The sequence below is a fragment of the Serinus canaria genome, chromosome 15 (genome assembly GCF_022539315.1).
Source record: "Serinus canaria isolate serCan28SL12 chromosome 15, serCan2020, whole genome shotgun sequence".
NCBI classification, from domain to species: Eukaryota; Metazoa; Chordata; class Aves; order Passeriformes; family Fringillidae; genus Serinus; species Serinus canaria.
In genome coordinates this window covers 2042467-2068031 of record NC_066329.1, presented here as the reverse complement: position 1 = coordinate 2068031, position 25565 = coordinate 2042467, and the positions used below count along the sequence as shown (strand labels likewise).

General features: G+C 50.8%; 2 protein-coding genes across 2 annotated transcripts; both read right to left on the bottom strand.

Moving 5' to 3' along the window:
* Nucleotides 1–11: 11 nt before the first annotated feature.
* Nucleotides 12–2887, bottom strand: LOC127060193 (uncharacterized). Its single transcript, XM_050980516.1, has 2 exons — nt 1140–2887; nt 12–1107 (listed from the first exon to the last, which is right to left on the bottom strand). Exons 1-2 carry the CDS (start codon nt 1382–1384, stop codon nt 171–173), a joined length of 1182 nt encoding a protein of 393 aa, XP_050836473.1. The 5' UTR covers nt 1385–2887; the 3' UTR covers nt 12–170.
* Nucleotides 2888–3091: 204 nt separating this feature from the next.
* Nucleotides 3092–24048, bottom strand: FBXO21 (F-box protein 21). The gene is made up of 12 exons (XM_030231884.2): nt 23836–24048; nt 21264–21399; nt 18663–18757; nt 16876–16997; nt 15101–15247; nt 14483–14616; nt 14137–14273; nt 13052–13228; nt 12237–12369; nt 8885–9075; nt 7837–7994; nt 3092–4733 (listed from the first exon to the last, which is right to left on the bottom strand). Exons 1-12 carry the CDS (start codon nt 24039–24041, stop codon nt 4555–4557), a joined length of 1815 nt encoding a protein of 604 aa, XP_030087744.2. The 5' UTR covers nt 24042–24048; the 3' UTR covers nt 3092–4554.
* Between the last annotated feature and the right edge of the window lie 1517 nt (nt 24049–25565).

Genomic DNA, 25565 nt, shown 5'->3' with positions numbered 1-25565 from the left:
GCACGCCGGCGGTAGGTAGCAAGTCAGTGCTGTTTATTTGTTCAAAGCCAAATATAAACAGGAAAGGAATGAAATAATTTCCAGCCTTCAGCTGTCCAGGGAAATACCTGTTTATAAATAAAAACGGAGGAAGGAGAGATGTCCCCATCTTGCAACCTCAGCTGTCAGTGTCAGGGGCCCTGGGGCTCAGGGCTCCTCACCCTCCATTCCTGGGCCAGCAGTTTTCCATCCAATGTGGAATTTTGCCTAGCCCAGGCACTTCCAGGCTGGAGGAGGGCAGGAGGTGGGAAATAAATGCAGCACTCTGTGCCTGCCAGCAGTCCCCGTGTCCCCCGTGGGGGAAGAGCCAGCAGGGAGGCAGGCAGGGCCCTCAGAGCGGGGATATCCCTGGAGATGCCCAGAATGGGCCAGGTGAGCACCTGGAGCCAGCTGGTGTGCAGGTGGAGGTGGCCTGGAAGGGACCAGGAGATCCCAGGGACCCTTCTCCACCCTTTCCTCCTCATCCTCCTGCCCCCACAGCTCTCCCTGGCCCCAGGCAGGGCTGGCTGGTCTGGACACTCCTGGCGCTTGGTTTTCCTGCAAAGACTGGAGACAAGCCCCCGTGGTTTGCCAGAGGCCTCAGGGCCTGCCCTCGGCTGTGCCAGGCTGCTCTCAGTGTCCCTGTGTGCCAGGATGGCTCCAAAGGGGTGGGAAGGGCTTCCCCAGAGGATCCAGGAGCTGTCCCTCCCTGTCCCTTGGCAGCTGGAGGGCACCAGCAGCTCCTCAGCCTGGCCCGGAGCAGCAGCACACCCAGAGCTCGGCCTGCAAGGGTGGAGAAACCTCCCGGGGATGCTGCTGCCCCAGGAGAGTGCCTGGGAATGGCACTGCCCAGGGATGGCACTGCCCGGGAATGGCACTGGCCAGGAATGGCACTGCCTGGGAATGGCACTACCCAGGGATGGCACTGCCTGGGAATAGCACTGCCTGGGAATGCCACTGCCTGGGAATGGCACTGCCTGGGAATGGCACTGCCCGGGAATGGCACTGCCCGGGAATGCCACTGCCCGGGAATGGCACTGCCCAGGAATGGAATTGCCTGCGGATGCCACTGCCCGGGGATGGCACTGCCTGAGAATGCCACTGCCCGGGGATGGCACTGCCCGGGAATGGCACTGCCCGGGAATGGCATTGCCTGGGAATGGCACTGCCTGAACACCCCTGAGTGCCAGCACCCAGTGGCAAAGCCTGGCACCAGCCCTGGCTTTCCCTCACCATTCAGAGTACTTCTCGCTTCTGCCCCTTCCCAGGTTCCTCTTGGCCCATTCTGGATTTTTCCCTTCAGCCCCTGGATTTTCCCATGGCAGCACCGGGGCTGTTCTGTCCCCAGGACGGGTGGCTGTGACATGGGAAGGGAGAGCAGGGCATGAACTGCAGGGAATTCAGCCCCTGCTCCCAAGGACTGTGGCCCTGCACAGGAGAGACCTGGCCTGGCTTTGCCCCTGCTGGGAGAGAGGGGAGGCAATTCCACCTTCTCCAGAAAGACAGAAACCTTCCTGGAGAGCTCCACACAGACAGGACAGGACAAATCCCCACAGACAGCACCAGCACCACCTTTAACATGGACACACGGACCCAGACATCACCACAGACACAAGGAGCTCTTGGGATCCACTGCTGTCCCCTTGGGGAAAAGGTGACAGTGCCTGCCCTGCCAGGAGGGGAGGGGCACAGGCAAACCCCAAATGTCACCCCACTATCCCACAGAGGTGTTCCCACAGTGCTGGGCCGTGGATGTGCAGCCTGTGGGAACCCAGGTGCATTCCAAGAGGCTGTTCCAGGACTGACACAGAGGTATCCTGGGGGTTTCCAGCTCTCCTGGCCACCCTGGATGCTGGGCTGAGGCCTCCCACGGCAGCAGGTGCTCACAGGGGAATTTCTCCTCCCCAGGACCAGACTCCACCCAGGGCAAGCAGCACTGGAGGCAATGGGGACACCCATCCCTAATGGGAGACCAAGGGAACTCACCATTCCCTTTGGGTTTGTCTCAAATCCCAAAATCTGACTTGGCCCCTGGGCTGAGGTTGTGTGGAAAACACATTGAATCAAACTTTCCAAGTTTTCAACCCAGTCTTTCCAAACTTGGCACCTCCAAGGCTCTGTTGGTGCTCTGGGTGACCCAACGCCCACAGCCCAGGTGTGGATGTGGGCAGACCCCAGAGCAGGCAGGGCTGCCTGAGGTCACAGTTCCTCCAAAAACTCCTGCCAGAGGGATGAGGATTTAGCTCCAGGGCTGCCCTGAGTAGCCAACCCTTCTGCACCCCAGGCCACACCAGTCTGTGGTGAGCAGCAGCTCCCACACCTCCTCCTGGGCCAGGCTCCTCTCAGGCTGTGAGCACAGGGTGGCCCCAGGAGGGACACAAAGGGCCCTGCTGGCAGCTCTGGGACCCTGAAGCACCCAGCAGCTCTCCAGGTGGGTTGGCAAGCACTGGCCAGTTTCCAGGGAAACTCTGGGTGCTTTCTGCTGGCTGCTGTGGCTCTTCATGGCCCAGCTGCAGCTCAGGCAGCTCCTGGGGCTGAGGGCTCCTGGGAGCTCTGTCATCCCCTGGGTGCACTGCAGAGAGGCCCAGTGGCATCAGAAGGGAGCACAAAACCCCAGGGATCTTGCTGGCAGCTGGGAATGGGGAGCCCAAACCCTGCTCTGCCCCTTCTCAGCCACCTTGGGACTCACCAGCCCCACTCCCAACCTTGCATCCCTGCCAGGAATCTTTTGGGATCTGCCTTCACAGTGGGTTGGAGGTTTGGGGTCGACTCCATCCCTCAAGAACAAGAGATGGAATTCCAGATTTTTTTGCCTGAGGGTTCCCTACCCTGCTTCACCATGGGAACTCCTCCCTCCCTCCAGGTTCCTGTCAGGACAGACCTGGGATAGTGAAGGTGTCCCTGCCCATGGAACAGGAGGAGTTTTAAGGTCCTTTCCAGCCCAAACCATTCTGGATTCTGACTCTTTAAAGACAGAGTTCTGCTTGGAGCAGAGCCCCCTCAGCATTCCTCACTCTCTCCTGGAGCTGCCCCTCCTGGAGCCCCAGACCCCTGCAGACTACCACCACCAAAGTGCTGGGCTCTCAGCATTTATTTCCACAGCAAACCAGTGCTCAGGGTTGCAGGAGGTGACATGCAGGGCAGGCATTGCTGGAGAGGAGGGCTGTGATTCCATGTAGAGATACCTGTAGTGCATGAGAGACTAAAGAGCATCCACCTACATCTACAGGGCCCTAATTGTCAGCTCAGAGAGAATTACTGTGTTGCAAGTGGACAGTGACAGGAGACACGAGCTGCAGCTACTCTACACACACTGCTTCAGAAACCACAAAGATATGCACAAACACTGTGCCACTCTGCACCCCACAGCCCCTGAGCCCAGAGGAAAACCTCTTCTGCAGTGCTTCTGTCTGGGCCTTTCAGTCAAGGTTCAAAGTCATGTGCCTCGAGCTGCTCAAGCTCTTCCCTTGCAGGCAGCCAAGCCTGTGCCCCCCTAGAATCCGTTTTCTTTTGGCAAGAAGGAAGAAGGCCTCAAGCTGCAGGAATTAACATCTTGCTTCCATAATGCTTTGGCTGACTCCAGGGATGGCCAGGTTCCAGTCATCATTCCAATGTATTGCATAAATACCTATTGGAAAAAAAAATAGGAGATGGCAGCGAGCGGCAGCTCCGCGTCCATCCAAGTCACTCAAGGTCCCACCAAACATCCCCACGAGGCTCCAAATCCTCTGGGAACACTCATGGCTGTGCCACGGACCCCACTTTGGACACACATGACGGACAGACCGAAGAACAAGGTCAGGACATGGGCTGGGTGTGTTCAGCAGGCCAGGAGGAAAAGGGCCAGGAGCTCCTCCTCTGCTTTCAGAGTCTCTGCCTTGGGCGAGGTGGCCACCTGGCCCCCGGGTCAGCACTGCTCACCAGCCTCACTGCTGCTGCTTTCGTGGCTGGAACTCTTTCCCAGGCCCATGAGGATATTGCCAGGCCCAGAAGGATATTCAGGATTCGAACAGTAGCTCTAGGAACAATCAGACTACAGAGGTGAAGCAATACCTGACCCAGAAATTCAGACTGGAGAAGACAACAGTGAAACGTGAGAGACTTTAAAAACTATTGCCTGCATGGGATACACACTCAAACCAAACCAGACAGACACAGCCAAACAAGGACAAGCCACTTCCTTCTCTGGAAGAGGGGATTCCTCTATGTTCCACACCAGGATCTCACTGTGCTGACCTTCTAAGGCCACCACAGAAGGAGCAGAATGTGCAGATCCTTCCCAAGGACAACGCTCCTGTCACAGCTGTCCCTGCAAGATCCTCCTGCTGGGCCTCAAGTCCCAAAGTGTCCGTGTGCCTTTGGGCCAGGATGGGCAGGCAGACAACGGGAAGATGCTGTAGCACCAGTTTCCAAGTTCAGTGCAGTTTTCAATGCATTAAGCCAAAGGATTGTCACCAAACTTGCTTCCCACGCAAGTTCCGCAGAGAGGGTAAAGCTACACTCCAGCTGCTTCTGTCCCCAGGCTGCCTTTGGCACTCACTCCTTGCCTGAGCTGTAAATCTTCTGCACCGTGGCTCGGGTGAGCTCCAGATCCTCGGGGTAGCGAATCTCCAGCTCGGTGTTGGCCAGGTAGTGAAGGCCGGTGAACTCGGAGAAGTAGCGGCCGATGTCGGGGTGAGGGATCTCCCGAGGCTCAGAGTTGTACTCCAGGTTCTCTGCCAGGGAAGGGAAGCAGCAGTTACCAGCACAGAACAGCCAGCTGCAGGGCAGCGAACCCTGCGCCTCTCTCAGGCCTTGTTTGTGTTTCTAGAAACACCAATTCTGGTGCCTGAAAGGAAAAAAAATACCCTAGTGCAGGAAAATGGGCAGAGCAGGTCAGTGTGACTGCTCACAGAGCCTCACCTCCTGATGACCCCACTGACCAGGGACATGGCAACTGGTGTGTGCCTGGATTGCCTGGCATGAGGCTGGAGGAGCAGGATGCTGCTCCCACTCTGCTGGTCACAGGACTCAGCTGCAAGCTGCTGCACTGAGCTCTGCTCCCCTAATCCCTCACAGCACTGGGAGGGATCTGTTTTAGGAGAGATCCCCCTCAAATGCTCCAAGGTGAGCCCACCTGCACAAGGCTGTCCTGGCAGAGGAGCCAAGAGCTTGTGTTTCCATCATGCCAAAGCCCAGCATGTGCCTCCAGCAAAACAAACCTCCCTAAATCCTAACTTTCCCAAGTCCAGTGAAAATCCCTAAGAAGGACACGTTTAATATTTCCCACAGGAGCTCCTTTCCTCCAGATAACTTGATTAGGCACAAGAGTTAAACAGCACTGAACCCCAAAGGTGACCCCAGCCAAGGGCTGCTCTGCTCTGCAGTGTTGGTGCAGAGCAGGGACTGGGAGTAAATCCCACAGGCTGGAGCCCTGCAGCACTCCCCAAATGATGTCATTTTTTTCCCAGCACAGTGCCAGATAAAACAGGTAGTATTAGCTAGGGGAAAAAAAAGCTGCATCAGGATCAAAGACTGACTTTGGGCAGGAACGAGCTGGGCTGCAGAGAACGTCATTCAGGAATAATCTGTCTTTGAAATCCAGTTCATTAGTGGGAACAGAGAATTCCTATTAATCCACGCAGGCTCTTTGAAGTTGCTGCATGCCAGGGTGTGCAGCCAGCAGCACCAGAGCTTTCCATGCCTCAGCAGCCTGGTGCAGTCCTAGAGGCTTGCAAAGGACCTTTCTGGATACTGCACCACTGCAGAAAAACAGTTTGCACTGCTGAGTGCTCTGCAGCAGCATGGCTGAGCTGGGAGCTGTGCTCAGGAGCTGCAGGGATGGAGAGCTGCAGGGATGGGGAGCTGCAGGGATGGGGAGCTGCAGGGATGGGGAGCTGCAGGGATGGGGAGCTGCAGGGATGGGGAGCTGCAGGGATGGGGAGCTGCAGGGATGGGGAGCTGCAGGGATGGGGAGCTGCAGGGATGGGGAGCTGCAGGGATGGGGAGCTGCAGGGATGGGGAGCTGCAGGGATGGGGAGCTGCAGGGATGGGGAGCTGCAGGGATGGGGAGCTGCAGGGATGGGGAGCTGCAGGGATGGGGAGCTGCAGGGATGGGGAGCTGCAGGGATGGGGAGCTGCAGGGATGGGGAGCTGCAGGGATGGGGAGCTGCAGGGATGGGGAGCTGCAGGGATGGGGAGCTGCAGGGATGGAACAGCAGCTGGCAGGGGAACAGGCTGACACAGGCGAGTTCAGCACAAGGTGGGAGCCTCCCAAAGGTGCTGACAAGCAGTTTTCAGCCACAGATCTCTCTCCTGTGCTGTCACAAAGCAAACAAAACACAGACAAGAGTGGACAGGTACCAAACTCCCTGAACAACACAGGAGTTCTGGAATTAGCTGCACTCAACCCACAGATTTACAGGAAGGCCTCAAACTGAGGTACATTTATCTATAATAAGCTTGGGGTTATTTCTGAGCTGGTTAAATTAAACTACACATGAGGATTTGTTTGGGATTCTTTCAGCAAAATCTCTCCCTCCCTCCCCAGAGTCAGGTCAGGAGGATATGAAATAATCCTTCCCAAATGATCTGAGGATGTTTTAGAAGGGATATCAATAGCAGCAAGAACAAACCCTTCACTTTTCCCCAGCAGTATCAGAACTCTTGCAGGCCACAGAGATGCAGTGATAGCAGTGTCTCCTACACAGAGATAACAGTGTCAGCCTACCCTGCAAGAACGGTGGGACCAGACAGGGTTCTGTTTGTTTAAACATCATTAGACACAAGATAAGTGATGACTCAGCCCCAGCAGCACTAGGGACAATTACCTGATTAGGTAATTACCAAGATGCACATTTTAATATCAACTCATGGCACACAAGCATTTCTGGGTTTAAGACTCTCTGAGGCCAAGCCCTGCCTGATCTGAGCCATCAGGTTTTGACACTTCAACTCTTTGGGCTTCTGAATATAAAAAAGCCCATCTCAGGACAGTGGGAAACACCTGCACTTTAGATCTACAGAGGGAGGAGTGTCCCTGCCTGTAAAACCACCTCTTGTCACATTCAGGGGACAGAATATGAGGGAGCACCAAGGGAAAGGGCATTTTGGTCAGCATTTTCCCTCCAGCAGCTTCCACATCTTCCCTTAGCCAAACACACTCTGGCTGTGCAGCTGCCCTGCCTGGATGGGACCTCCCTGTCACAGGGAACACAAACACGAGGCAAACCAGCATTTTTACAATGTACAGAGTCACAGATGTGCTTCTCTTTTGTAATTTTCTTCAGAACCTCAGTTCAACAGCTCTTCCTCCATTCCAACCACACACTCTGACCGCCAGACAAGAGTTTCCTCTTATGGTTTGTTGCATAAAGCACATGTGACATAAGAGATTTCCACACCTCCCTGCACTTGTGAGGAGACATTCATTTTTTCTGGTTAAAGGTGGCACTAACAGCCAGGTCACCTGTGTCCCCTGGGATCCTGGCACAACTGTGTCCTGACCAGCAACTCCTCATTAAATCCCACTTTCAGGTCCTGTGCAAGGCACAGCTGTCAGGAGCTGCTGACTGACCTTCAGCTGAATTATTTCTCTCAAAGCAGCAATCAAGGTTCTCACCATCAGAGTGTCCAAAACACTCCAGGGGCAAGAGGAGATCACACCAGAGTGAGCCTTCATGGCCATCCCAGCAGTGCTGATTTCATGGAGAGCAAACAGAGCAGGCCACGACTCAGGATCATTTCCTTCCTACCTCCACCTTTACAACCCTCGTTAACCACACTTAATTAACCAAAGAAGCACCCCTCTGTCCTGATGCAGGCAGAGCCCCTGCTCACCTTGGGCAGCATATCTGCAGGAGCCATCCTCCACCAGGACGTTGTAGAAGGGCTGGTGGGGGCCGTGGGGGAGGCTGTGCACGTTCATGTTCCGGATCCACTCGTGGCCCATCATGCAGGCAGGATCCCAGCCATAAATCACACAGTTGTAGCCATACCTGAGGCAAGAAATTGCACACAAAAGCTGTGGAAACTCCAGAGCCAGCTCTTTTTCCTCAAGATTAACAGAGCACAAACAGGACAGGAACCTCCTGAGAGCTGGCACAAGGAGGAGAGGAGCAAGAGGGAGAAAAAACCAATTCAGAAAGACTTTGTGTTTGTGTTTTGAGGTGAAGGGAAGTGACTTTGAATAACTGGATAAACAGACAGGAATAAACAGCTGAAGACAAAGCAAAACCAAATGTGAGCAAGAAAAGAGAATGGCAAAGAGCCTGGAAGTCAGCAGCCAGAAGAGGAAGGAAGAGATAAGGAAGGATAAACCACCCTGCTGGGCTGTGCAACTTCTTCTGTGCTCATCACACAGATGTGGCAACCCCAACACTGAGAACAAAGCCATCACTATTTACAGAATATTCATGGGGTTAACTGTGAGAGGTTTTAACTGTCACTGCTGATGCCCCTCAAATATGCTCTGTATGTCTTGGGGAGTGGCCAAAGCAACACAGTGCAGGCATTAACAGGGAATGAGAGCGCAGGGAAACATCCACAAACTGTCCTGGGAACATCAGAATCGATTCTGAAGTTGACTCTGTGGCACAGTCCCTCATTGAGTGATTGCTGCTGTTTCCTGGAGAGCTCTGTGCTGTGGGGACGTTACCTGTGTGACAGAGGATGACTCAGACAAGCAGACAAGTCAAGCTCTCTGCAGTGCAAACATTTGCTCTCTCCAGGCACTCCCAGAGCCCCCCCCATTTTCCTGCACGGGACAGACGCACGTGCCTGGCATTTCCCACTCCTCCTTGGCACTAAACCAAGTCTCACTGCTGTCAGCGCAAACCCTTCTGCTCTGCTGCTACAGAGCTGACTCTGGGGAAGGCTCCAGGCTCACCTCTTGTGTTTCATGATGAGCCCAATGGAGAAGCAAACCTCCTTGTGCTTCTCATCCGAGCGGTGCTTGACCTCAGGGCCCAGCTCCTCCTTGCGCCGCTCGATGTGCTCCAGGGTGTGCTGCACCAGGTACCCCACAGCTCCATGCTGGGATGGGTCCAGGGCCTGGATGTGCTGCAGGATGTCCAGGACCTTCCAAACCACAGCAAAAACAGGGTCAGGACATGTCACTGCAGCAGCACAACTTATAAATTGTCTTAGGTTGAAAGGTGTAGCTGGGGCTGTGTGCTCTATCCCCATCTGCCAGAGCTGGGCAGTTCTCTGCTGTTCATGGGGCAGTTTTTTCTTTATCTCTCCCACAGCCAACCCTCCCTCCAGGAGATCTCTGCTGTCCATGGCCACTGAGTGTCCCTGCAGGGCTGATCAAATTCCATCATCCCATGGGGAGATGCTCCACCCAGGGGAGGAGCCAAGCATTCCTACCTGGATCCAATCTGCCCTGGGAACAGCCCAGCAGCCTTTGCCCACTGCATTCCCAGAGGAGCAGCTTTCTGCTGCCCTGCATTCCCAGAGGGAGAGCAGGCCCATCTCCAGCAGCCCTGGAGCTGCAGAGGAAACTCCCCCCTTGTGCAGGATCCCTGCTCCAGCAGAACCACAGCTGGCACTGCAGGAGGGCTGAGCCCCCCTGGGAAGGGACTGTGCCCCCACCCTGAGCCCCCCTGGGATGGGACTGTGCCACCACCCTGAGCCCCCCTGGGATGGGACTGTGCCACCACCCTGAGCCCCCCTGGGATGGGACTGTGCCACCACCCTGAGCCCCCCTGGGATGGGACTGTGCCACCACCCTGACACACAGGGGGCCAGCTCCTGGTCTCACTCTGGCTGTGGTTTGTTTTCCTTTTTTGTACTATTGCATTTGTATTTTTAATTTTCCTACTAAAGAACTGTTATCCCTACTCCCATACCTTTACCTGAGAGCCCCTAAATTTCAAAATTATAATAATTTGGAGGGAGAAGGTTTATATTTCAGGGGAGGCTCCTGCCCACCTCAGCAGACACCTGTCTGTTCAGACCCAGACATAAACACATACAGATGTATTGCTGGAGTCAGCTGCATGTGAGTGCCCTGAGATCTGCCACAACATCTTCCACACTGTTCTCTGCCATAGCTTCGTGTTCAGCCTTGCACACAGCCTGCTCTTATTCCTTTTCTCTTTGTAAAGCTCCCAGCTTCAGGAAAGGCACTGGAGAGCTCAGCAGCTCTTCAAAACTCAGCCCCACGAGTTCATCACATCCTGCTGAGTGCCCACAGAGCACCTCTCGAAGTTTCTGGTCATGAGAATGCAGTACCCAATGTCCCAAAAATGCTGCTGGGAAGTGATTCCAGGTGACTTCTGATGCTCTTGAGAACTAGTATTTTAATTTAAAAGAGCTTCTCAGCATGTCTGTGAGGAGCAAAAATAGGGCAGCACAGGAGGAAATGGAAATAACCTCCATGATGCCTTCCCAAGGAACAAGACAGGAAAGCTGCTTGTCTCAGGATGACTGAAGAACACAGAGCAGCAAGGTCTGCACATCCACAATTCCAGCCTCCCGACACCCTCTGGCACAACATCAGAGCACCTGCTGCTGAGTTTGTTGGAAGCAGGCAGAGGAAATTTTAATTTTTTGGAAAAAACAAGGAAAAAACCCCCAGCCTGTTGTGTAAACACGTTGGGAAAAGACAGGTATCTGTCTCAACATCAAATTCCTCACGTCCCAAAAGCTGCCACACTTTGGCACCTGGCAGAAGGATTGTCTCCTTGATCATAGGTTTGGTCATTAAGTTCAGAGCAGCAGCAGAAGAGGAATGGAAATCTCAGGCTGTTCAGCATGAACAGCAGCCAAAAATCGAGGAAAATCAATTTAAATAAAGGACAGGTGAGTAATTCATGAGAAGAAGCACAGCTCAGGCTTCTTGGCCACTTTAATTCTATTAAGAATTAAGAAGGATGTGAAAATCCTGAAAAATCCTAAAGGATGGAAGTAACCACAGCTGCCAGAGATTCTAGGGAGTTTTATTTACTGTTATTTACAAATATTTAGGGCAACGTTAAGTGTAACTCTGCAGGACTTTTTAGATTTCCTACCCATCCATAAATCTGGCAGCCCCTGTCAAAGCTGGTACATTGTGTCCTGTCAGACACAGCATTCTCTCTGGTTAGCTGCAATCCTGCCTGACAGTCTGGAACGACTGGATACAATCCTGAAAAATCCGAATTTGCTCATTTCCACTGCAGCTGGTGCAGAGAGCTCAGTAAAACTCAGCCCTGGGGTTGGGTTATGTGCTCAGGGGGGCTGCAAATCCAAGTCTGGTGCTCTCCAAACACATCCCTGAGTGCCAGGAAGGGGCAGGAAGATCTTTCAGTGTTCCCTATTTATATCCAGCTCACTGAATCCCTCCTATACACAATTTTTTGGTGCTGGTTTTTCTGTGCTGCCCCTTAAATTTGCTGCCATAAGAAAGGAAGGCCAAGCTTAGCACAGTTTGCCCTCCAAAAGGGAAGGAGGGAGCTTCTCCAGCATCCTGTTCCAGTTGATTTGGTGGGAAGAGCTTTGCTTCTGCTCAGCTGTCCAGCCAATATTCCTGTCCCCTTCCCATTCCTCACAGATGGAACTGGCACAGGCTCCACTGAACCAGCACAGGGAATTTTGAGTAGGAAAAACCTCTGTGCTGCAGTGACACACTAAAAAAATCAGTTTTTTTTGAGCTACAGGCCCTGAATCAGGCTTCCTTGATTCAGTGAAAGCCTTGGATGATGCAGACCTGTAAATCTCAGCACCTTCATTCCCACACTCCCAAGATAACAGGACTGGAGTTGTTACCCTGAAGGAAAAGGAATTCCAAGGACTGGAATATCAAGCTGCTTTTTCACAAGAGCCACAGGCTTTGTGGCCAAAGTTGGGAGCACAGCTTTGGTTTTATTTATAAAAGATAACTTCCTAAAGTTTTCTGATAAGGTAATTGCTCCCTTTCCAGGAGCCCAGCAGGAGTTTTATCACAATTTAGGCACAGAGCAAACAGGATGCTCTTAGAACTCACAGTCCACGGTGCTGGTTGCAAGACAAGCTGTAAATCATAAATTATGACTCAAAGCTGCTCCCAAGTCTCCCTCAGGACAAGCAGCCAAGAATCATCCACTCTCCCTGCTTCAAAAATTGATTCCCTGCAATGTGAGAACTCCTCCAACTGCATTTATTACAGAAACAACTCGTGGCAGGCTGTAATGCAGGCTGACACAGCCCAAAAATCAATAACCCAGTGTGAATAGTGCTCAGCCTTCCCCAAAGCATTCCCCTGAGTGCCCAGGTACCTTTTCTGGCCAGATTCCCAGGTGGAAGTATAACCTGGCCTGGAGCATGAGGTGCTGCACATTGTCTGGATACATGGCCAGGTACAGGTCCAAGGAGTCTCTCAGGAGCTGGTAGGACTGGTCAGTACTCTCTCTGCCAGCAGAAAGGAAACTCACCTGTGAGGCTCTGCAACCCTGACCCCAGAGCTCCCAGGGACAGGGGGAGTCCCCAGAATGGAGCTGCAGGTACAGCAGGCTCACAGCAGTGACTCCAGCACAGATTGCCACCCACCACATCAGCCTGCTACAAGGAAAAGCACTCCACAGCCGATCACTGAACTCTGCCCTCCCACCCACTGCTCTTCTCCTGGGTCAGATAATCCCACACAGAGAATTCCCTCTCCAAGCCACTTCCTTTTGTTCCCCTGACACCTACAACGATCCTTCCACTCCTGTGAGTCTGGCTCAGGAAAGGGATTATCAGGAGGATTTGGAAACAAAACTTGATGTTCAACACACCAACAGGATCTCTGAAAATGCTCATTTGAACTTGGGGGTTGTGCCTACCGCATGACAGGAAAAGGCTCTGCTCTCAAGGTGGACAGTTCCTATCAGCCTTTCACAGAGAAAATAAAACATCTTGTCTATTTTCTTGAGAGGAACTAGTTTCACTAAATATTTCTGTTTCCCCTCAGATGCAGGTGATTACAGTGCCTTGTGACACAGGGAATTTTCAGGACCTCACGAGGTGAGTGACACCTTTTGGAAGCAGCAATATTGGACATGCAGATAATGTCCCCAGGCCCTTTTCCCCAGGGTATGGATCCTCAGCTCACCTCTTGCCAAGGTTCAGGAGGTTCCCCACCATGCGCTGCAGGACCTCCTTGGAGGTCACTACCCCATAGAACTCCTCTGTCACGTGGTGCCCGATCAGGTACTCGCACTCCTTCACTGTCAGCTGCTTCCCCTTCCCAAAGGCATCAATGTACGTGTAGTCAAAAATATCTGTGCTCCTGAGGAGGCAACAGAGAGCCCAAACTGTGATCAGGGTCTCCTGGTAAAGCAGGGTTTGCTGTTTCTGTTCTTCCCTCAGCCCTTCCAACCCGTGTCCTTCATTCCTCAGCTCCCTCCTAAACAGAGACTACCTGGTACCTTCTCTCTTTTCCATCACCTCATGGGTATTATTACTTCAGGAAATCTGTTATTATTCAGCAGCAGCAGCTGAGTTCTAGGAAATCTTTCCTAAAGATCTGGTTTCTCCCTCTGTATAGGTTATAATTCCCGATGGAAAATAATTAAACATCTCCTCTAGGTCTAGAGCAGGAAATCTGTTACCATTCAGCAGCAGCAGAACTGAGCTCTAGGAAATCTTTCCTAAACATCTTCATTTCTCAGCTCCTTCCTAAACAGAGACTAGCTAGTACCTTCTCTCTTTTCCATATTTCTCACATAACCTCATGGATATTATTACTTCAGGAAATCTGTTATTATTCGGCAGCAGAAGAACTGAAATCTAGGAAAACTTTCCTTAAGATCTGGTTTCTCCCTCTGTATAGGTTTTAATTCCATGTGGAAAATAATTAAACATTCTCCTACAGATCCAGAGCAAGAAATTCATTATCATTCAGCAGCAGCTGAGTTCTAGAAGAACTTTCCTAAACATCTGGCTTTTCCCTCTGTATAGGTTTTAATTCCATGTGGAAAATAATTAAACATTCTCCTCTAGGTTTAGAGCAGGAAATCTGTTACCATTCAGCATCAGCAGAACTGACTTCTAGGAAAACCCTGCTAAAGATCTGATCTTTCCCTCTGTACAGGCAGATGGAACACAATTAAACACTCTCACATAGGTGTGGAGCTGTAAATATGTTCTGGTTTTTGTCACTGTGGGCACAATTTCAGAGTTCAGCAGGTCACTCACCCTTCTTTCCCCTGACACCATCGCAGTAGGAAATGGCTGGGAAAGTTGACAGGCTCCAGTTTGACTCCCAGCTGCCTGGCAATTGTTAAATAAAGCACAGACAAACTGATGGGAATTCCTGTCCTGCGGATCAAAACCTGGGGGAGAAAAGCATGACAAAAACACAGGCAGGATTTAAGAAAAACACAAATATCAAGGGTTGATTTCACAACTGAAAATGCAACTTGACAGAATATGCACTGAAGGGTAACAGATTTATTTAAGAGTTGCTTTTCACAGACATTCAGACAAATAAAGTGTCTCAAGCCTTGCAGCCTCCCAGTTTTTGCCTGACACACAGACACACCTGGTGAATGTAGGAATTCAGGGAATTGTAGTAATCCAGCTCATTTCCTTTGTACTTCAGCTGCTCATACAGGACACAGTTCATGGCATCAAGCACCTGCCTCTGAAGTTCCACTTCTGGAATGAGAACCTCTCCTGCAAACACATGCAGTGAAATAAAGACTGAGAAAACAAGAGCACTCAACACTTATGCAATGAAATCTTCACATGGGCAGGCTCAATCTCTCCTTACTCAGTGTTTATAAAACCAAGGAGCAAGATGCTGCCTGACCTCTGGAGATTATAAACATGCACCTTTCTACTGATGATTTTCTGAGATTGGCAGGACAGAGGTTGTTTCCCAGTTCCACAGCTCACAGTTATAGGTAACAGGACTAATAAGATTCCGGAGACAAATGGGAAAAAAACGGAATTCCCCTCCCAATTCTTTCAGCATCAGATGGACTGAACCCTGGGCTATTGAACCGCTGCTTCTTGAATGACAGCTTCAGTAAATGTCACAATTTTGTTTGCCAGGGGATAAAAACAACAGCTCTTTAAGCTGCCACAACTCCCCAGCTGTTTCAGCTGTGCAGAGGGGCAGGGAGGCCCTGCAGGAAGGTACATTTCTGTACAGTACCTGCCTTGGAAGCCAAGCTGGGGTGCCTGGGGTTCTTGGTCCGCAGCACTTTGCGCACTTTGTCCGTGATATCGTCCACCTGAGCCTGGACACTCTTCAGGCAGATGTCTGACAGGGGGTTACAGTACTGATCAATCAAAACAGCACCTGGAAAAAACAAACTGCATAAGAAACAGGCCTTGAGTTTTTTCTTTGCTTGGTTTTGCCTGCTCTACATTCCAGGCATGCAGCGAGCAGTTGCAGCAGAACAGCAGAGCTCTGTGTCTGAACCTGCAGTCATCTCCTGGATACACAAAATGCAGAGACTGAGCTGACATGAGAAATTACCAGCTGAACTCAGTATTGCCCTCTCCACCATGCTGAAAGGTATCTGTACCTTGAGCATGAATGCTGCTGGGTCAGGCCTGACCAGCTCTGTGCTCACACTGCAGCCCCTGGCAACTTCCCAACGTACAGAGATTTTTATTCAGAGCCTGAAACAATCCCAGCTTCACTCAAACTGCCTCAGTTCTGATTGCTCCCTGTCACATCCTCCATATCATCCTTGTTCATCATTTCCTTATCTGCTACATTCATCTTTCCCTTCTACACCTGCTCTCCATCTTCCTAACACAACACAGAACAAAACAAACTTTCGTGTTCCTCCTGCCCCGGCCTCTGCAGGAAAACCTTTCCTTTTCACAGAGCCTTCTCCCTGGTACCACTGCTCTTTCCAAAGCCTCCTCCTGTTCAAACTCTGGAATCAGCTGTAAGGCTTTTGCACGGACCATACCTCTTCCAGCCTCCTGCATGGCTTTATCTGCATGTCCACGACTGGTCTGTAAATCAAGGAATTCAGCAGAGTCTCCTTCTTGTCCTCCCAAAGTGTTCCCTGTGCTGAAATTCCCAAAACACTCCCTGCTGGTGCTTCAAAGGCATGTTCATGGCAGACCAACCACACATATTTGTGACCCACATGACTAAGTCTCATAATTAATTTGTTTTTTTCTAGAAAATGCCAAATTTGCTTTCCCTTCTTTCCCTAACAGCCCCTTCTTGAAAGTCTACTGCATTGACAAGAGCCAGCTTGGTGTTACAGCCTCTTTTTTCCTCTTTCAGGGACATTTTGAAGTGTGTTCCAAGAGGAAGGGACTCTTCTACAGCCCCTGGCAGCTTCTGAGCCATTCAGAAGACAGAAGAAGAATAATGCACCAGACTGAGGCCATGAAGAGCAGAAGAAGCAGAAGAAAGAGCTTTTTCTTTCTCAGCAGGTGTAAGTGCCCTCCCACCACTTTGACTGGACTTGGATTTGTATCCCACCAAAGTCCAGCACTCAGTACTTGAGACACTCCCAGTGCTCAGGCTACAACAATTCCCTCTGCTTGCTCCCTGCCCTTATCTGAGGAGCTCCTGGGAAGAGGGAGAGCAGGGAGCTGACTGGGAATCAGCTCAGAGGCCACAGCAGCAATGTCAGTAATGAGGATGCTGAGCTACAGCTCATTTTCTCAGCACCTTGTTCAAGATTGCAGTGTTTTACCATTTTCTGCCTTCAGCCCAGCTGTCCAGGGGTGATTTTTCAAGCACACAGCACTGACAGCACCTGGTGCTACCCTGACATTTTGATGCAACGCTGCTGTGGGATGGGAAGGATTCCAGACACATCCTAAATCCAACCTGAACTCTGAGCCATCAGCCAAGGGCTTGCTGGAATCTAAGCAAGGCAGGCTCCCTGCAAGTGAAAGCAGGATGGAGAGCTGTCATCAGGGGCTCTGCTGGGCTCTCTGCCAAGGACTCACCCTCCAGGAAGGACTGTCGCTCCGTGGGGCGCTGCAGATACTCCTTCAGGTTCTTTAGTATGTTCTGCTGCCGTAGGAAATAGAGGATCTTCTTTGCATAGTACTTCCAGGTGAGACCCTTCCTGCACAGTTAAACACAAGAGAAAGCATTTCCCTTAACAGGTATTTGAGGGGTTTGGCTTAAGTTTTAATACAAGTTTACAGTTTGGGTTATTGTTCCTCTCAACAAGCACTGTCACTGAAAGTCAAGCCAAAAGGGGAATGCTGAGATGAATTTATCACAAGAAGCCACACAACTTGCAAAACGTTGCTCCTATCATCTCCAATTTTCATCCCTTCACTGATCCATCCTTTTGAGAAGATACATTATCATGGGAAACAACACAGATCCTGATTAAAGGAGCTCAGGAATATCTGATTAAAATCCTGTACTTTATTCATAAAACATTACCCTCTGTCTGACTGCATCTCTCCAGAGCCACTCCTAAAGCATCCTCTCAGCATTAAAAATAGATTGATGAGGGACATGAATGTCAGTCCAATAGTATTCAGAAGAAAAACAAAATTCCCCAGAGGAAAACCAACTCTGTAGCTCTGAAAAGGCAGGAGGGGATCAACAGTTGCTCTGTAGATGACACAATTCCAAAACTTTTTACAGTAAAGCCCCATCACTTTCTAAAGCCTCTCCATCCTCCTGGACAGCGGGACAACCAAAACTCATAATATTTTATCTTCTTCCAATAAACTGGGATCCTCAGTAGGGACAACTGCTTTATTGGGATATATTCCAGGGAGATGATTTAGCCTAATGCTCCTGAATGGCACTGACTACAGCTTAATCAGGGTGTAATTAGCATCAATTCTGCTTTATGGGGAGGCATTTGGCCAGTGCAAAGCCTCAAAAGCTTTTTAACCAGTTGTCAAATGAGAGATGCTCAGGCCCAGCTCAAATAGAGCAGGCAATAAAATGGATGGGAAAAGGCAAAAATGAGATGATTGCCATTCCAGTTGGTTTTTTCAAGCCCTATTAACAGTCCCTCTAATCAAGGCTATTAGGCCCCATTAAGGACATTTATCACAGCTTTGTGTCACACCAAACCCAGCCTGGGTAGGTGGTACCAGCAGAAAAACCTTCAAATAAAGCAAATAAAACCTTCAAATAAACATACTCATCTTAGCCAGCGTTAACCAAGGTGATGAGATTACCCAGGCAGATAAAACCCAGGAGTTTTATTTACCACCTGCCTGAATAATTGACAGAACTGCAAATTTTGCAGTGGCTGAATTCAACTCAGTTGCTTCTCTGGGGACAAAAATTGGACCAACCTACTCCAGCTCAGAATAGGAAAGAAAAAGCTGGAATTTCATGGCACAGGGATTCATGGTGGCACCCCTGAAGGATTCCTGCTTCCCTCTGGTGCTCTGGCCTAATCCTGCAAAGCAGTTCAGCAAACTGATCCAGGCCTAAATCAAAAAGGAACACGAGGATGGGAACTGCTTAGGGAGAGCTGAGAGTGCATGGGATATGTCCCAAGAATGCCACGAGCTGGCAAGGAAATAAACAACAAAAAGCACCACAAAGCCAGAGGATCTCCTCTTGTGGGACAAGGTTTCCATGGTTTCCTCTGGAAATACTCAGCCTGCTGTGAAATCAGGCCTCAGCAAGCCTGGGGGTGTTGTTTAATGAGTGACCAAGGGCAGAAGCTGAGGTCAGGCATTAACCAGGGTGTTTTTCTCCTTGAACTGGTGAAAGAGGGAAATCCCTGCCATTTCTCACCCTCTCTTACCTTCCTTCCATGTTGAGGATACACATCAGCTCATCCTCAAAGAAATGGCTGGGGCACCCCAGAGTCTCAATGTCACTGAATCCATCACAGGGCACCTGCCAAAGCAGACAAGGAGTCATGCACAGCACAACAGGTTCTCCCACAACTTCAGAAAAAGTCTCAAAATCAAATTAGTCCTTTTTTTTTTTTTCCAATTTATTAAAGATCTTAAAAACCTCACGCTCCCCAAACACTCCCAGTCTGTATTCATGGATTTATGAATCCATTGAGAACCCCAGGAACATTCTATAGCAATTTCAGCCCAACTCTGCAGCATTTAGGGCTGTGATGCTGAGTTCAGGACCAGCAGAATCATATTTATACAGGGAGGGCACAACCTGCAAGTGATTTTAAGGTGGAATCAACTTCTGCTTGGGGTTGACTGAACCTCTCCATACAACCCCCTGTGCAGGAGATTCATCCTGGGTGAAGGAATGAAGAGGCAGGAGCCTTTACTTTTTGCAACAACCACTTCTGCAACTATATTCAGAACTGCTATTTTCTTCCAGACCTCAGAATTACTTTTTAAACTTTGGCTGAACTGTATTAAAAAAAAAAAAAAAAAAAAAGGCTTTCAAGCTTTTCACTACAGGATACGGGCTCATGTATGGGTTGAAAGCCTTCTCCTCTGAGCTCTGAGCAGGAATCAAGCTGCAGTTTCTGGCCCCACAGGAGATGGTTCTCATCATGAGGCCTTTGGGCATTGCTTAATGGTCTCTCCATGGTCTTTGCATATGTGATCAAAACAGGAGGAATCCAGGAGCTGCTTCTCCCAGTTAATGCTCTGCCAGTTCTCCATGGACAAATGTCTGGCTGCTGCAGAACAGAGCAGCCAGGAGACACCAGACACCCACCTGGCCCTGCTGCCTTCCTTCTGCACAGGAGCCAGAAAAGGGGGGCTGTTTGGTGGCTCTTGTGTGGAATTTTGAATTCAGCCAAAGTTCCAGGCAGTATTTATATCGATTTCACAGAATTCCAGGCTGACCCAGCTGTACAGCTTGCCAAAATCCACAGCTACCAAGCAAACAGCCAAGTAACTCCTGCCTCCTGTGCAGGTCAGTGTGAGACACCACATTTTCACCTTTTCCCCACTGAACACAGAAGCATTTCAGGGCCATGGCTGGCTGGAGAACTTCAAAAACACACTTTGCAACTGAGTGGCCCTGTTGTGCTTTTCTCCTGAACTCAAAGGGCTTGTGACAGCTCTCTGAACTCGTCCTTGCACAAGGTCTGCAGTGAGAAACAGCAGCTGTGCTTTTGTCAACAAACCCTGTGGCCTTCAGAACTCCCAGAGCCAGGGCTGAACTGCCAGCACAAAGCAAAGCTTTCAGGGCTGACTGCAATCCCAGGGTGGGCTGCACTCCACACACCTCTGGATTTGGAACTCTCTCCCCTTCTGGCTGTGGTTCAGCATTTTACACAAAGTCAGGAAATACAGAATCTCTGGGTGCACAGTTGAGGTGATGTGGAGAGAGGGGCAAAAGAAACTAATAAAAAGAAGTGATCACATTCAAGGAAGGTGAATCTCTGAATTATTATGGAATCATGGAATACTCCAAGCTACCACAAGGATCATTCAGTCCAACTCCTGACCCTGCACAGACATCCCAAAATCCCACCACATCCCTGGAAATGCTGTCCAAAGGCTCCTGGAGCTCTGGCAGCCTCAGGGCTGTGCCCATTCCCTGGGGAGCCTGGGCAGTGCCCAGCACCCTCTGTGGGAAGAAGAACCTTTTCCTAATAAAAATAATAATAAAGACTAAATAAACACATTTTTAAAAGGCAAAACCCCTCTAAGGAATAAACAACTTTTGAGTGCTTTAAGGGTTTTTAAAGAAGACTACGCTCTGGTGATGTGAATGCTCAGGCAGTGTTGAGAAAACAGCCTCAAGCTGCTCCAGGGGAGGTCTAGGGTGGATATTAGGAAAAACTGATTAATTGAAAGGGCTGTCAAGCATTGGACCAAACTGCTTAGGGAAGTGGTGCAACTGCTGTCCTTCAGTTCAGTTGTCTGGACCCTTGGAAGGAAAATCTCCTGGCAGCAGCTGCTGTTGGGCTGGTGCAAGGAGCAGTGCTGGGCTCAGCCTAAACCCTTCTGGCAGCAGACCAAGGGTACAACATGGGCTCTTGGGCTGCATCATTTGTAACCCCAACATTTCTGAAGGAATGACAATAATGATGTTCTCTATGTACTTTGAGATGGCACCCCAGGGTGCTGTGAGAAACCTCAGCCTCTCTGAGCTCTGGTTTCTGCCCTGCAGATAAAGCTGTGACACCAACACAAGCAGCCCTACAGACACCTGCACTGTGCTGCTCTCAGATTCTCCTTGCAGAGGGACCAGATTTGTTTTCCTGAGGGAATTCAGGAATGTCAGCTCTGGCTTTTCAAAGGTCCTTTGAGGGGCTCAGAAAATGTGAAGATGTGGTGCTTAGGGACAGGGTTCAGGACTTGATCCTGGAGGTCTTTTCCAACCTTAATGATCCAATGAATGATTTCATTAATGATTCTATTGGCTAAGTGGCTGGGCTGCTGCACACACCCACAAAGAGAGCAGGACTTACATGTTCTGAGAAGAACCTTTTGGAGAAGGAGGCCACAATCCTCTGTGCCTCCAGCCCCGCGTTGTGCCGTGCCTTGTACTCCTCCAGCCAGCTGACACTGTCACTGTGGCTGTAGTACTTCAGCAGGGATGGCCACCTGCACACACACAAACCAACAGCATCATTAATATTTCACCTCCCTGAGAACCTCCAGGATGACTTGAGGAGCTGAGACAGAGCCCAGACCCTGCCCAGCTTTAAATTGTATTAAATTACCTCAGACATCAAAGCACAACTCCCCAGCTGCAGCTGTGCATTAATGATTATTTAAAAGCAAGCTCTCCTGAAGCCTTCAGAGGCTCCCACTCCAGGATTTCAATACCTAAACATCCTAAATGCTTCAGTTTTATAATTAAAAGAGTTTACCACAAAGAAGGAAGCCAACCTGGCACTGAACAGAAGGGGAATTCTCTGTCCTGTGCTCTTCCTACCACCTTGGGGAGCTCATTAAAAACACAGCTCCCTCCACTGCCCTTGCTGGTGGCAACATCTACGGGAGGAAAACACAACCTGAAGTCAAATTGTGACAGCTAAATGCTTCTGCAGTTTGACAAGAGACAAGAAATAACTGTTTGGAAAAAAAAACAACAACAAAACACCACCTCACAGCCTTCTTGTAAAAACCCCCTCCTTTGCTGAGACTCAAAGACCACACAATTCACAGCTTATCCAGAATTTCAAGGTTCAGCTGAAAATCCAACTTCAGGGCATGCTTTGGGGGCTGTTAGCAGCACCTTTTTGAATAAAGTGGGTGTGTGCTGCCACAACACAGCTTTGTGCCATAAAATAGGTGCCAGCACTGCAATTCCTGCTGCTGTGAAGACACCAGGATCACTTGTGGGAGAAACATGGACAAAAATCAGCACAGATGGAAATATTTTGAAAACGAAACTGAGAGAAAGGGGTTTCTTTTTGTTTGCTGGGGGATTTATTCCACATTTTGAAATGCTGTTCATTATTACTGCTTTATACAAAACGTTTTCCTTTGCTGTAGGCTCTTTTCAGCTTATATATATATATTTTTATATATATTTAATTTGCCAAATATTGAAATCACTCCTCCTGTATAATAATTATTCCCAGTGTCCAAACAACACCTGGGAGGTATTTCACTGCTGGTTAATAATAAAACTCCCCTGCACTTGTCTCCACAAAATACAGTCAAATAACCTCACATTACATAACAAACTCTCTCCTGATGAATCCCTGGCCTTTCAGCTACTGCTGAAGGGCAGCCACCTCACAATAACCACCACAGTCCTTTATTTTGGGATGAAAAAGGAGAATTGCATGGCTTGGAAGGACAGTGGGAATTTTGGCAAGATGGAAGTGCCATTGCTCATGATGGAATCCTGCCAGAATGGCAAGGTCAGGGTAAAGCCTGCTGCCAAAAATTCCATTATCAAGGAGAGAGGAGGAGAGCAACGTGTGCCAATCACCCACCACATCCCATTCCAGCTGCTGGATCCCAACCAGGCTGACACTTGCAGGAATTGCAGCCACTGAACTGAAAGTCAGTCCCAGAGCCATGGCTTGGTGCAGTGGGGAAGCTGCAATTCCTCAGCAGCTTTTCTACCCCTGTGAAAAGGGGGGGAAAGGGGAACAATCCCCACATTTGGGCTGAGCTGAATTTCAGGAGCCAACTGGCAGAGAGAGAAAGCAATTCTGCTGCTTTTCCTGTGCCAGCACAGAAAAAGGCAGGCAAGAGATGAGCCTGGACAGCCTCAGGAACGAGGGGAGCTGCCCTCAGGACTGCTGAGACCAGCACAGCACCACCAGTGTCACACCCACCCTCCATCCCAGCCAAACTATGCACAGTGCCACCGAGCACAGCCCCCTGGGGGAAACAGCAGCAAAACTGTCCCCAAGGACCTGACTATCTGTGAGAACAGATCTCCCCTAACCCTCAGGCAGAAACACCTCTCTGCTGTCCAGCAGCAGTCCTGAGATGGCTCTTGGCTGCTGCTTTGGGAGTTTTGGAGGGCTCAGAGAGGCCAATCCACAACCCCAGTGCTCGATTCCACCGCCAGAGCCTGGGCTGGCCCTGGCAGTGCAGGGGATCCGGTGTGGAAAGGGCCACAAAACTGATCCCTGGGCAAGGGGGAGCTCGGCGGGCTCCCTCCCCAGGGGATGTGGGAGGGCAGCAGCGCTGAGGGACCCTCGGAGCAGCGCAGCACTCCCGCCCGGAGAGGCCGTGGCTGCCCCATGCCCGCGGGTGCTCCAGGCCAGGCTGGATACACCTGGAGCAGCCTGGCACAGCGCTCGGAGCCGCTGCTCGTGGCACAACGATGGCTCCACAGCTGCCTCCCTCCCGCCCGCAGCGCCCGGTGCCCGCACGGTGCCACCGGAGCGCCGCAGGCTCACCCGGCCCGGGCGGAGCTCGCCGCGAAGGGACCGGGCGGTGACGGCGGCGCTTCCACCGCCCCACGCGACCCTCCCATCGGCCCGACCATCCCCGGTGCCGCGGGACGCCGGCGGTGCCCGTTCCCTCCCGTCCGAGCCCCGGCGGGCCGGGCCGAGCGGCGCTGCCCACCTGAGGCGGAAGCGCTCCCGCCACACCTTGCCGCGGGGCTGGCACGCCTCGCGCAGCCGGCGGCAGGTACAGGACACGCGGCCGATGTCGGCGGCGCCCAGCACGTCGCAGCAGAGGATGAGCTCCAGCAGCTCTCCCGGCAGGTCCGTCAGGCCCGTCCCGCCGCCGCTGCCGGGCCCCGCCGGGCCCGCGGCCTCCGCCGCCATCTTGGCTGTTTACCTGCGCTCCGGGGCCGCCGGCGCTTCCGGGGAGGGGCGGCCCGGGGAGCGTCCGCCAAGTGCGGCCGCGGGGCCGAGCGCAGAGCGGGCAAGGGAGCGTCTGACAAGTGACGGGAACGGCGGGGACGGAAAGGGAACGGGGGACAGAAAGGGCACCGGGGGCGGGAAGGGAACGGGGGACAGAAAGGGCACCGGGGGACAGAAAGGGCACCGGGGGCGGAAAGGGAACGGGGGACAGAAAGGGCACCGGGGGCGGAAAGGGAACGGGGGGCTGTCAGTACCGGCAACGGCGGGCACAGAGGGATCGCATCGGGGTGATCAGTATTGGAAACAGAGTGCCAAAAAGGGGTCTTCATCGGTGTGATCAATATTGGAAACAGGGGCTAGAAAGGGACTGAATCAGTGTGATCAGGATTGGGAAAGGAGTGGCAAAAAAGGGACCGCATTGGGGTGATCAATATTGGAAATGGAGTGCCAAAAAGGGACCAGGTAGATGTGATCAATATCGGAAATGGGGGCCAAAAAGGGACTGGATCAACGGGATCAATATTGGAAAGGGGGTGCCAAAAATGGACCTCATCAATGTGGTCAGTACTGGAAATGGAGTGCCAAAAAAGGACCACATCAGTATGATCAATATTGGAGGCAGGGGGCCAAAAAGGGATCTCATCAATGTGTATCAGTATTGGGAACAGAGTGCCAAAAAGAGACTGTATGAGTGTGATCAGTATCAGAAACAGGGGCCAAAAAGGGACCTCATCAATGTTTATCAATATCAGAAAGGGAGTGCCAAAAAGGGACCTCATCAATGGGATCAATATCAGAAACAGGGGCCAAAAAGGGATCTCATCAATGTGTGTCAGTATTGGGAACAGAGTGCCAAAAAGGGGCTGTGTGAGTGTGATCAATATCAGAAAGGGATATCTCATCAATGTGTGTATCAAAAATGGGGTGCACAGGGGGATCTGTCAATGTGTATCAATATCAGAAGGGGGGTGTTCAAAGGGGACTTACCAAAATGTGTCAGTATTGGAAAGGGGGGGGCAGAAAGGGGGTCTCATCAATGTGTATCAATATTGAAAACAGGGTGCACAGGGGTATCTATCAAGGTGCATCAATATCAGAAAGGAAATTCCAAAAAGGAGCCCTATCAATATGTATCAATAGCGAAAAAAGGGTGCCAAAAAGGGGCCTCTTCAATGTGTATGAATAGTGAAAATGGGGTGCCCAAAGGGGACTTACAAAATGTATCAGTATTGGAAAGGGGGGGGCAGAAAGGGGGTCTCATCAATGTGTATCAATATTGAAAAGGGGGTGCCAATAGGTGAACCTTATCAATGGGTATCAATATCTGAAAGGGGGAGCCCAAAGGGGACCTTATCAATATGTATCAATACCTAAAAGACGTGCACAGAAGGAACGTATCAATGTGTAAAAATATCTCAAAATATACCAAAAGGAGACTTATCAATGTGTATAAGGTCTCTTAAGGATAAACTGTCTAATTAAGAA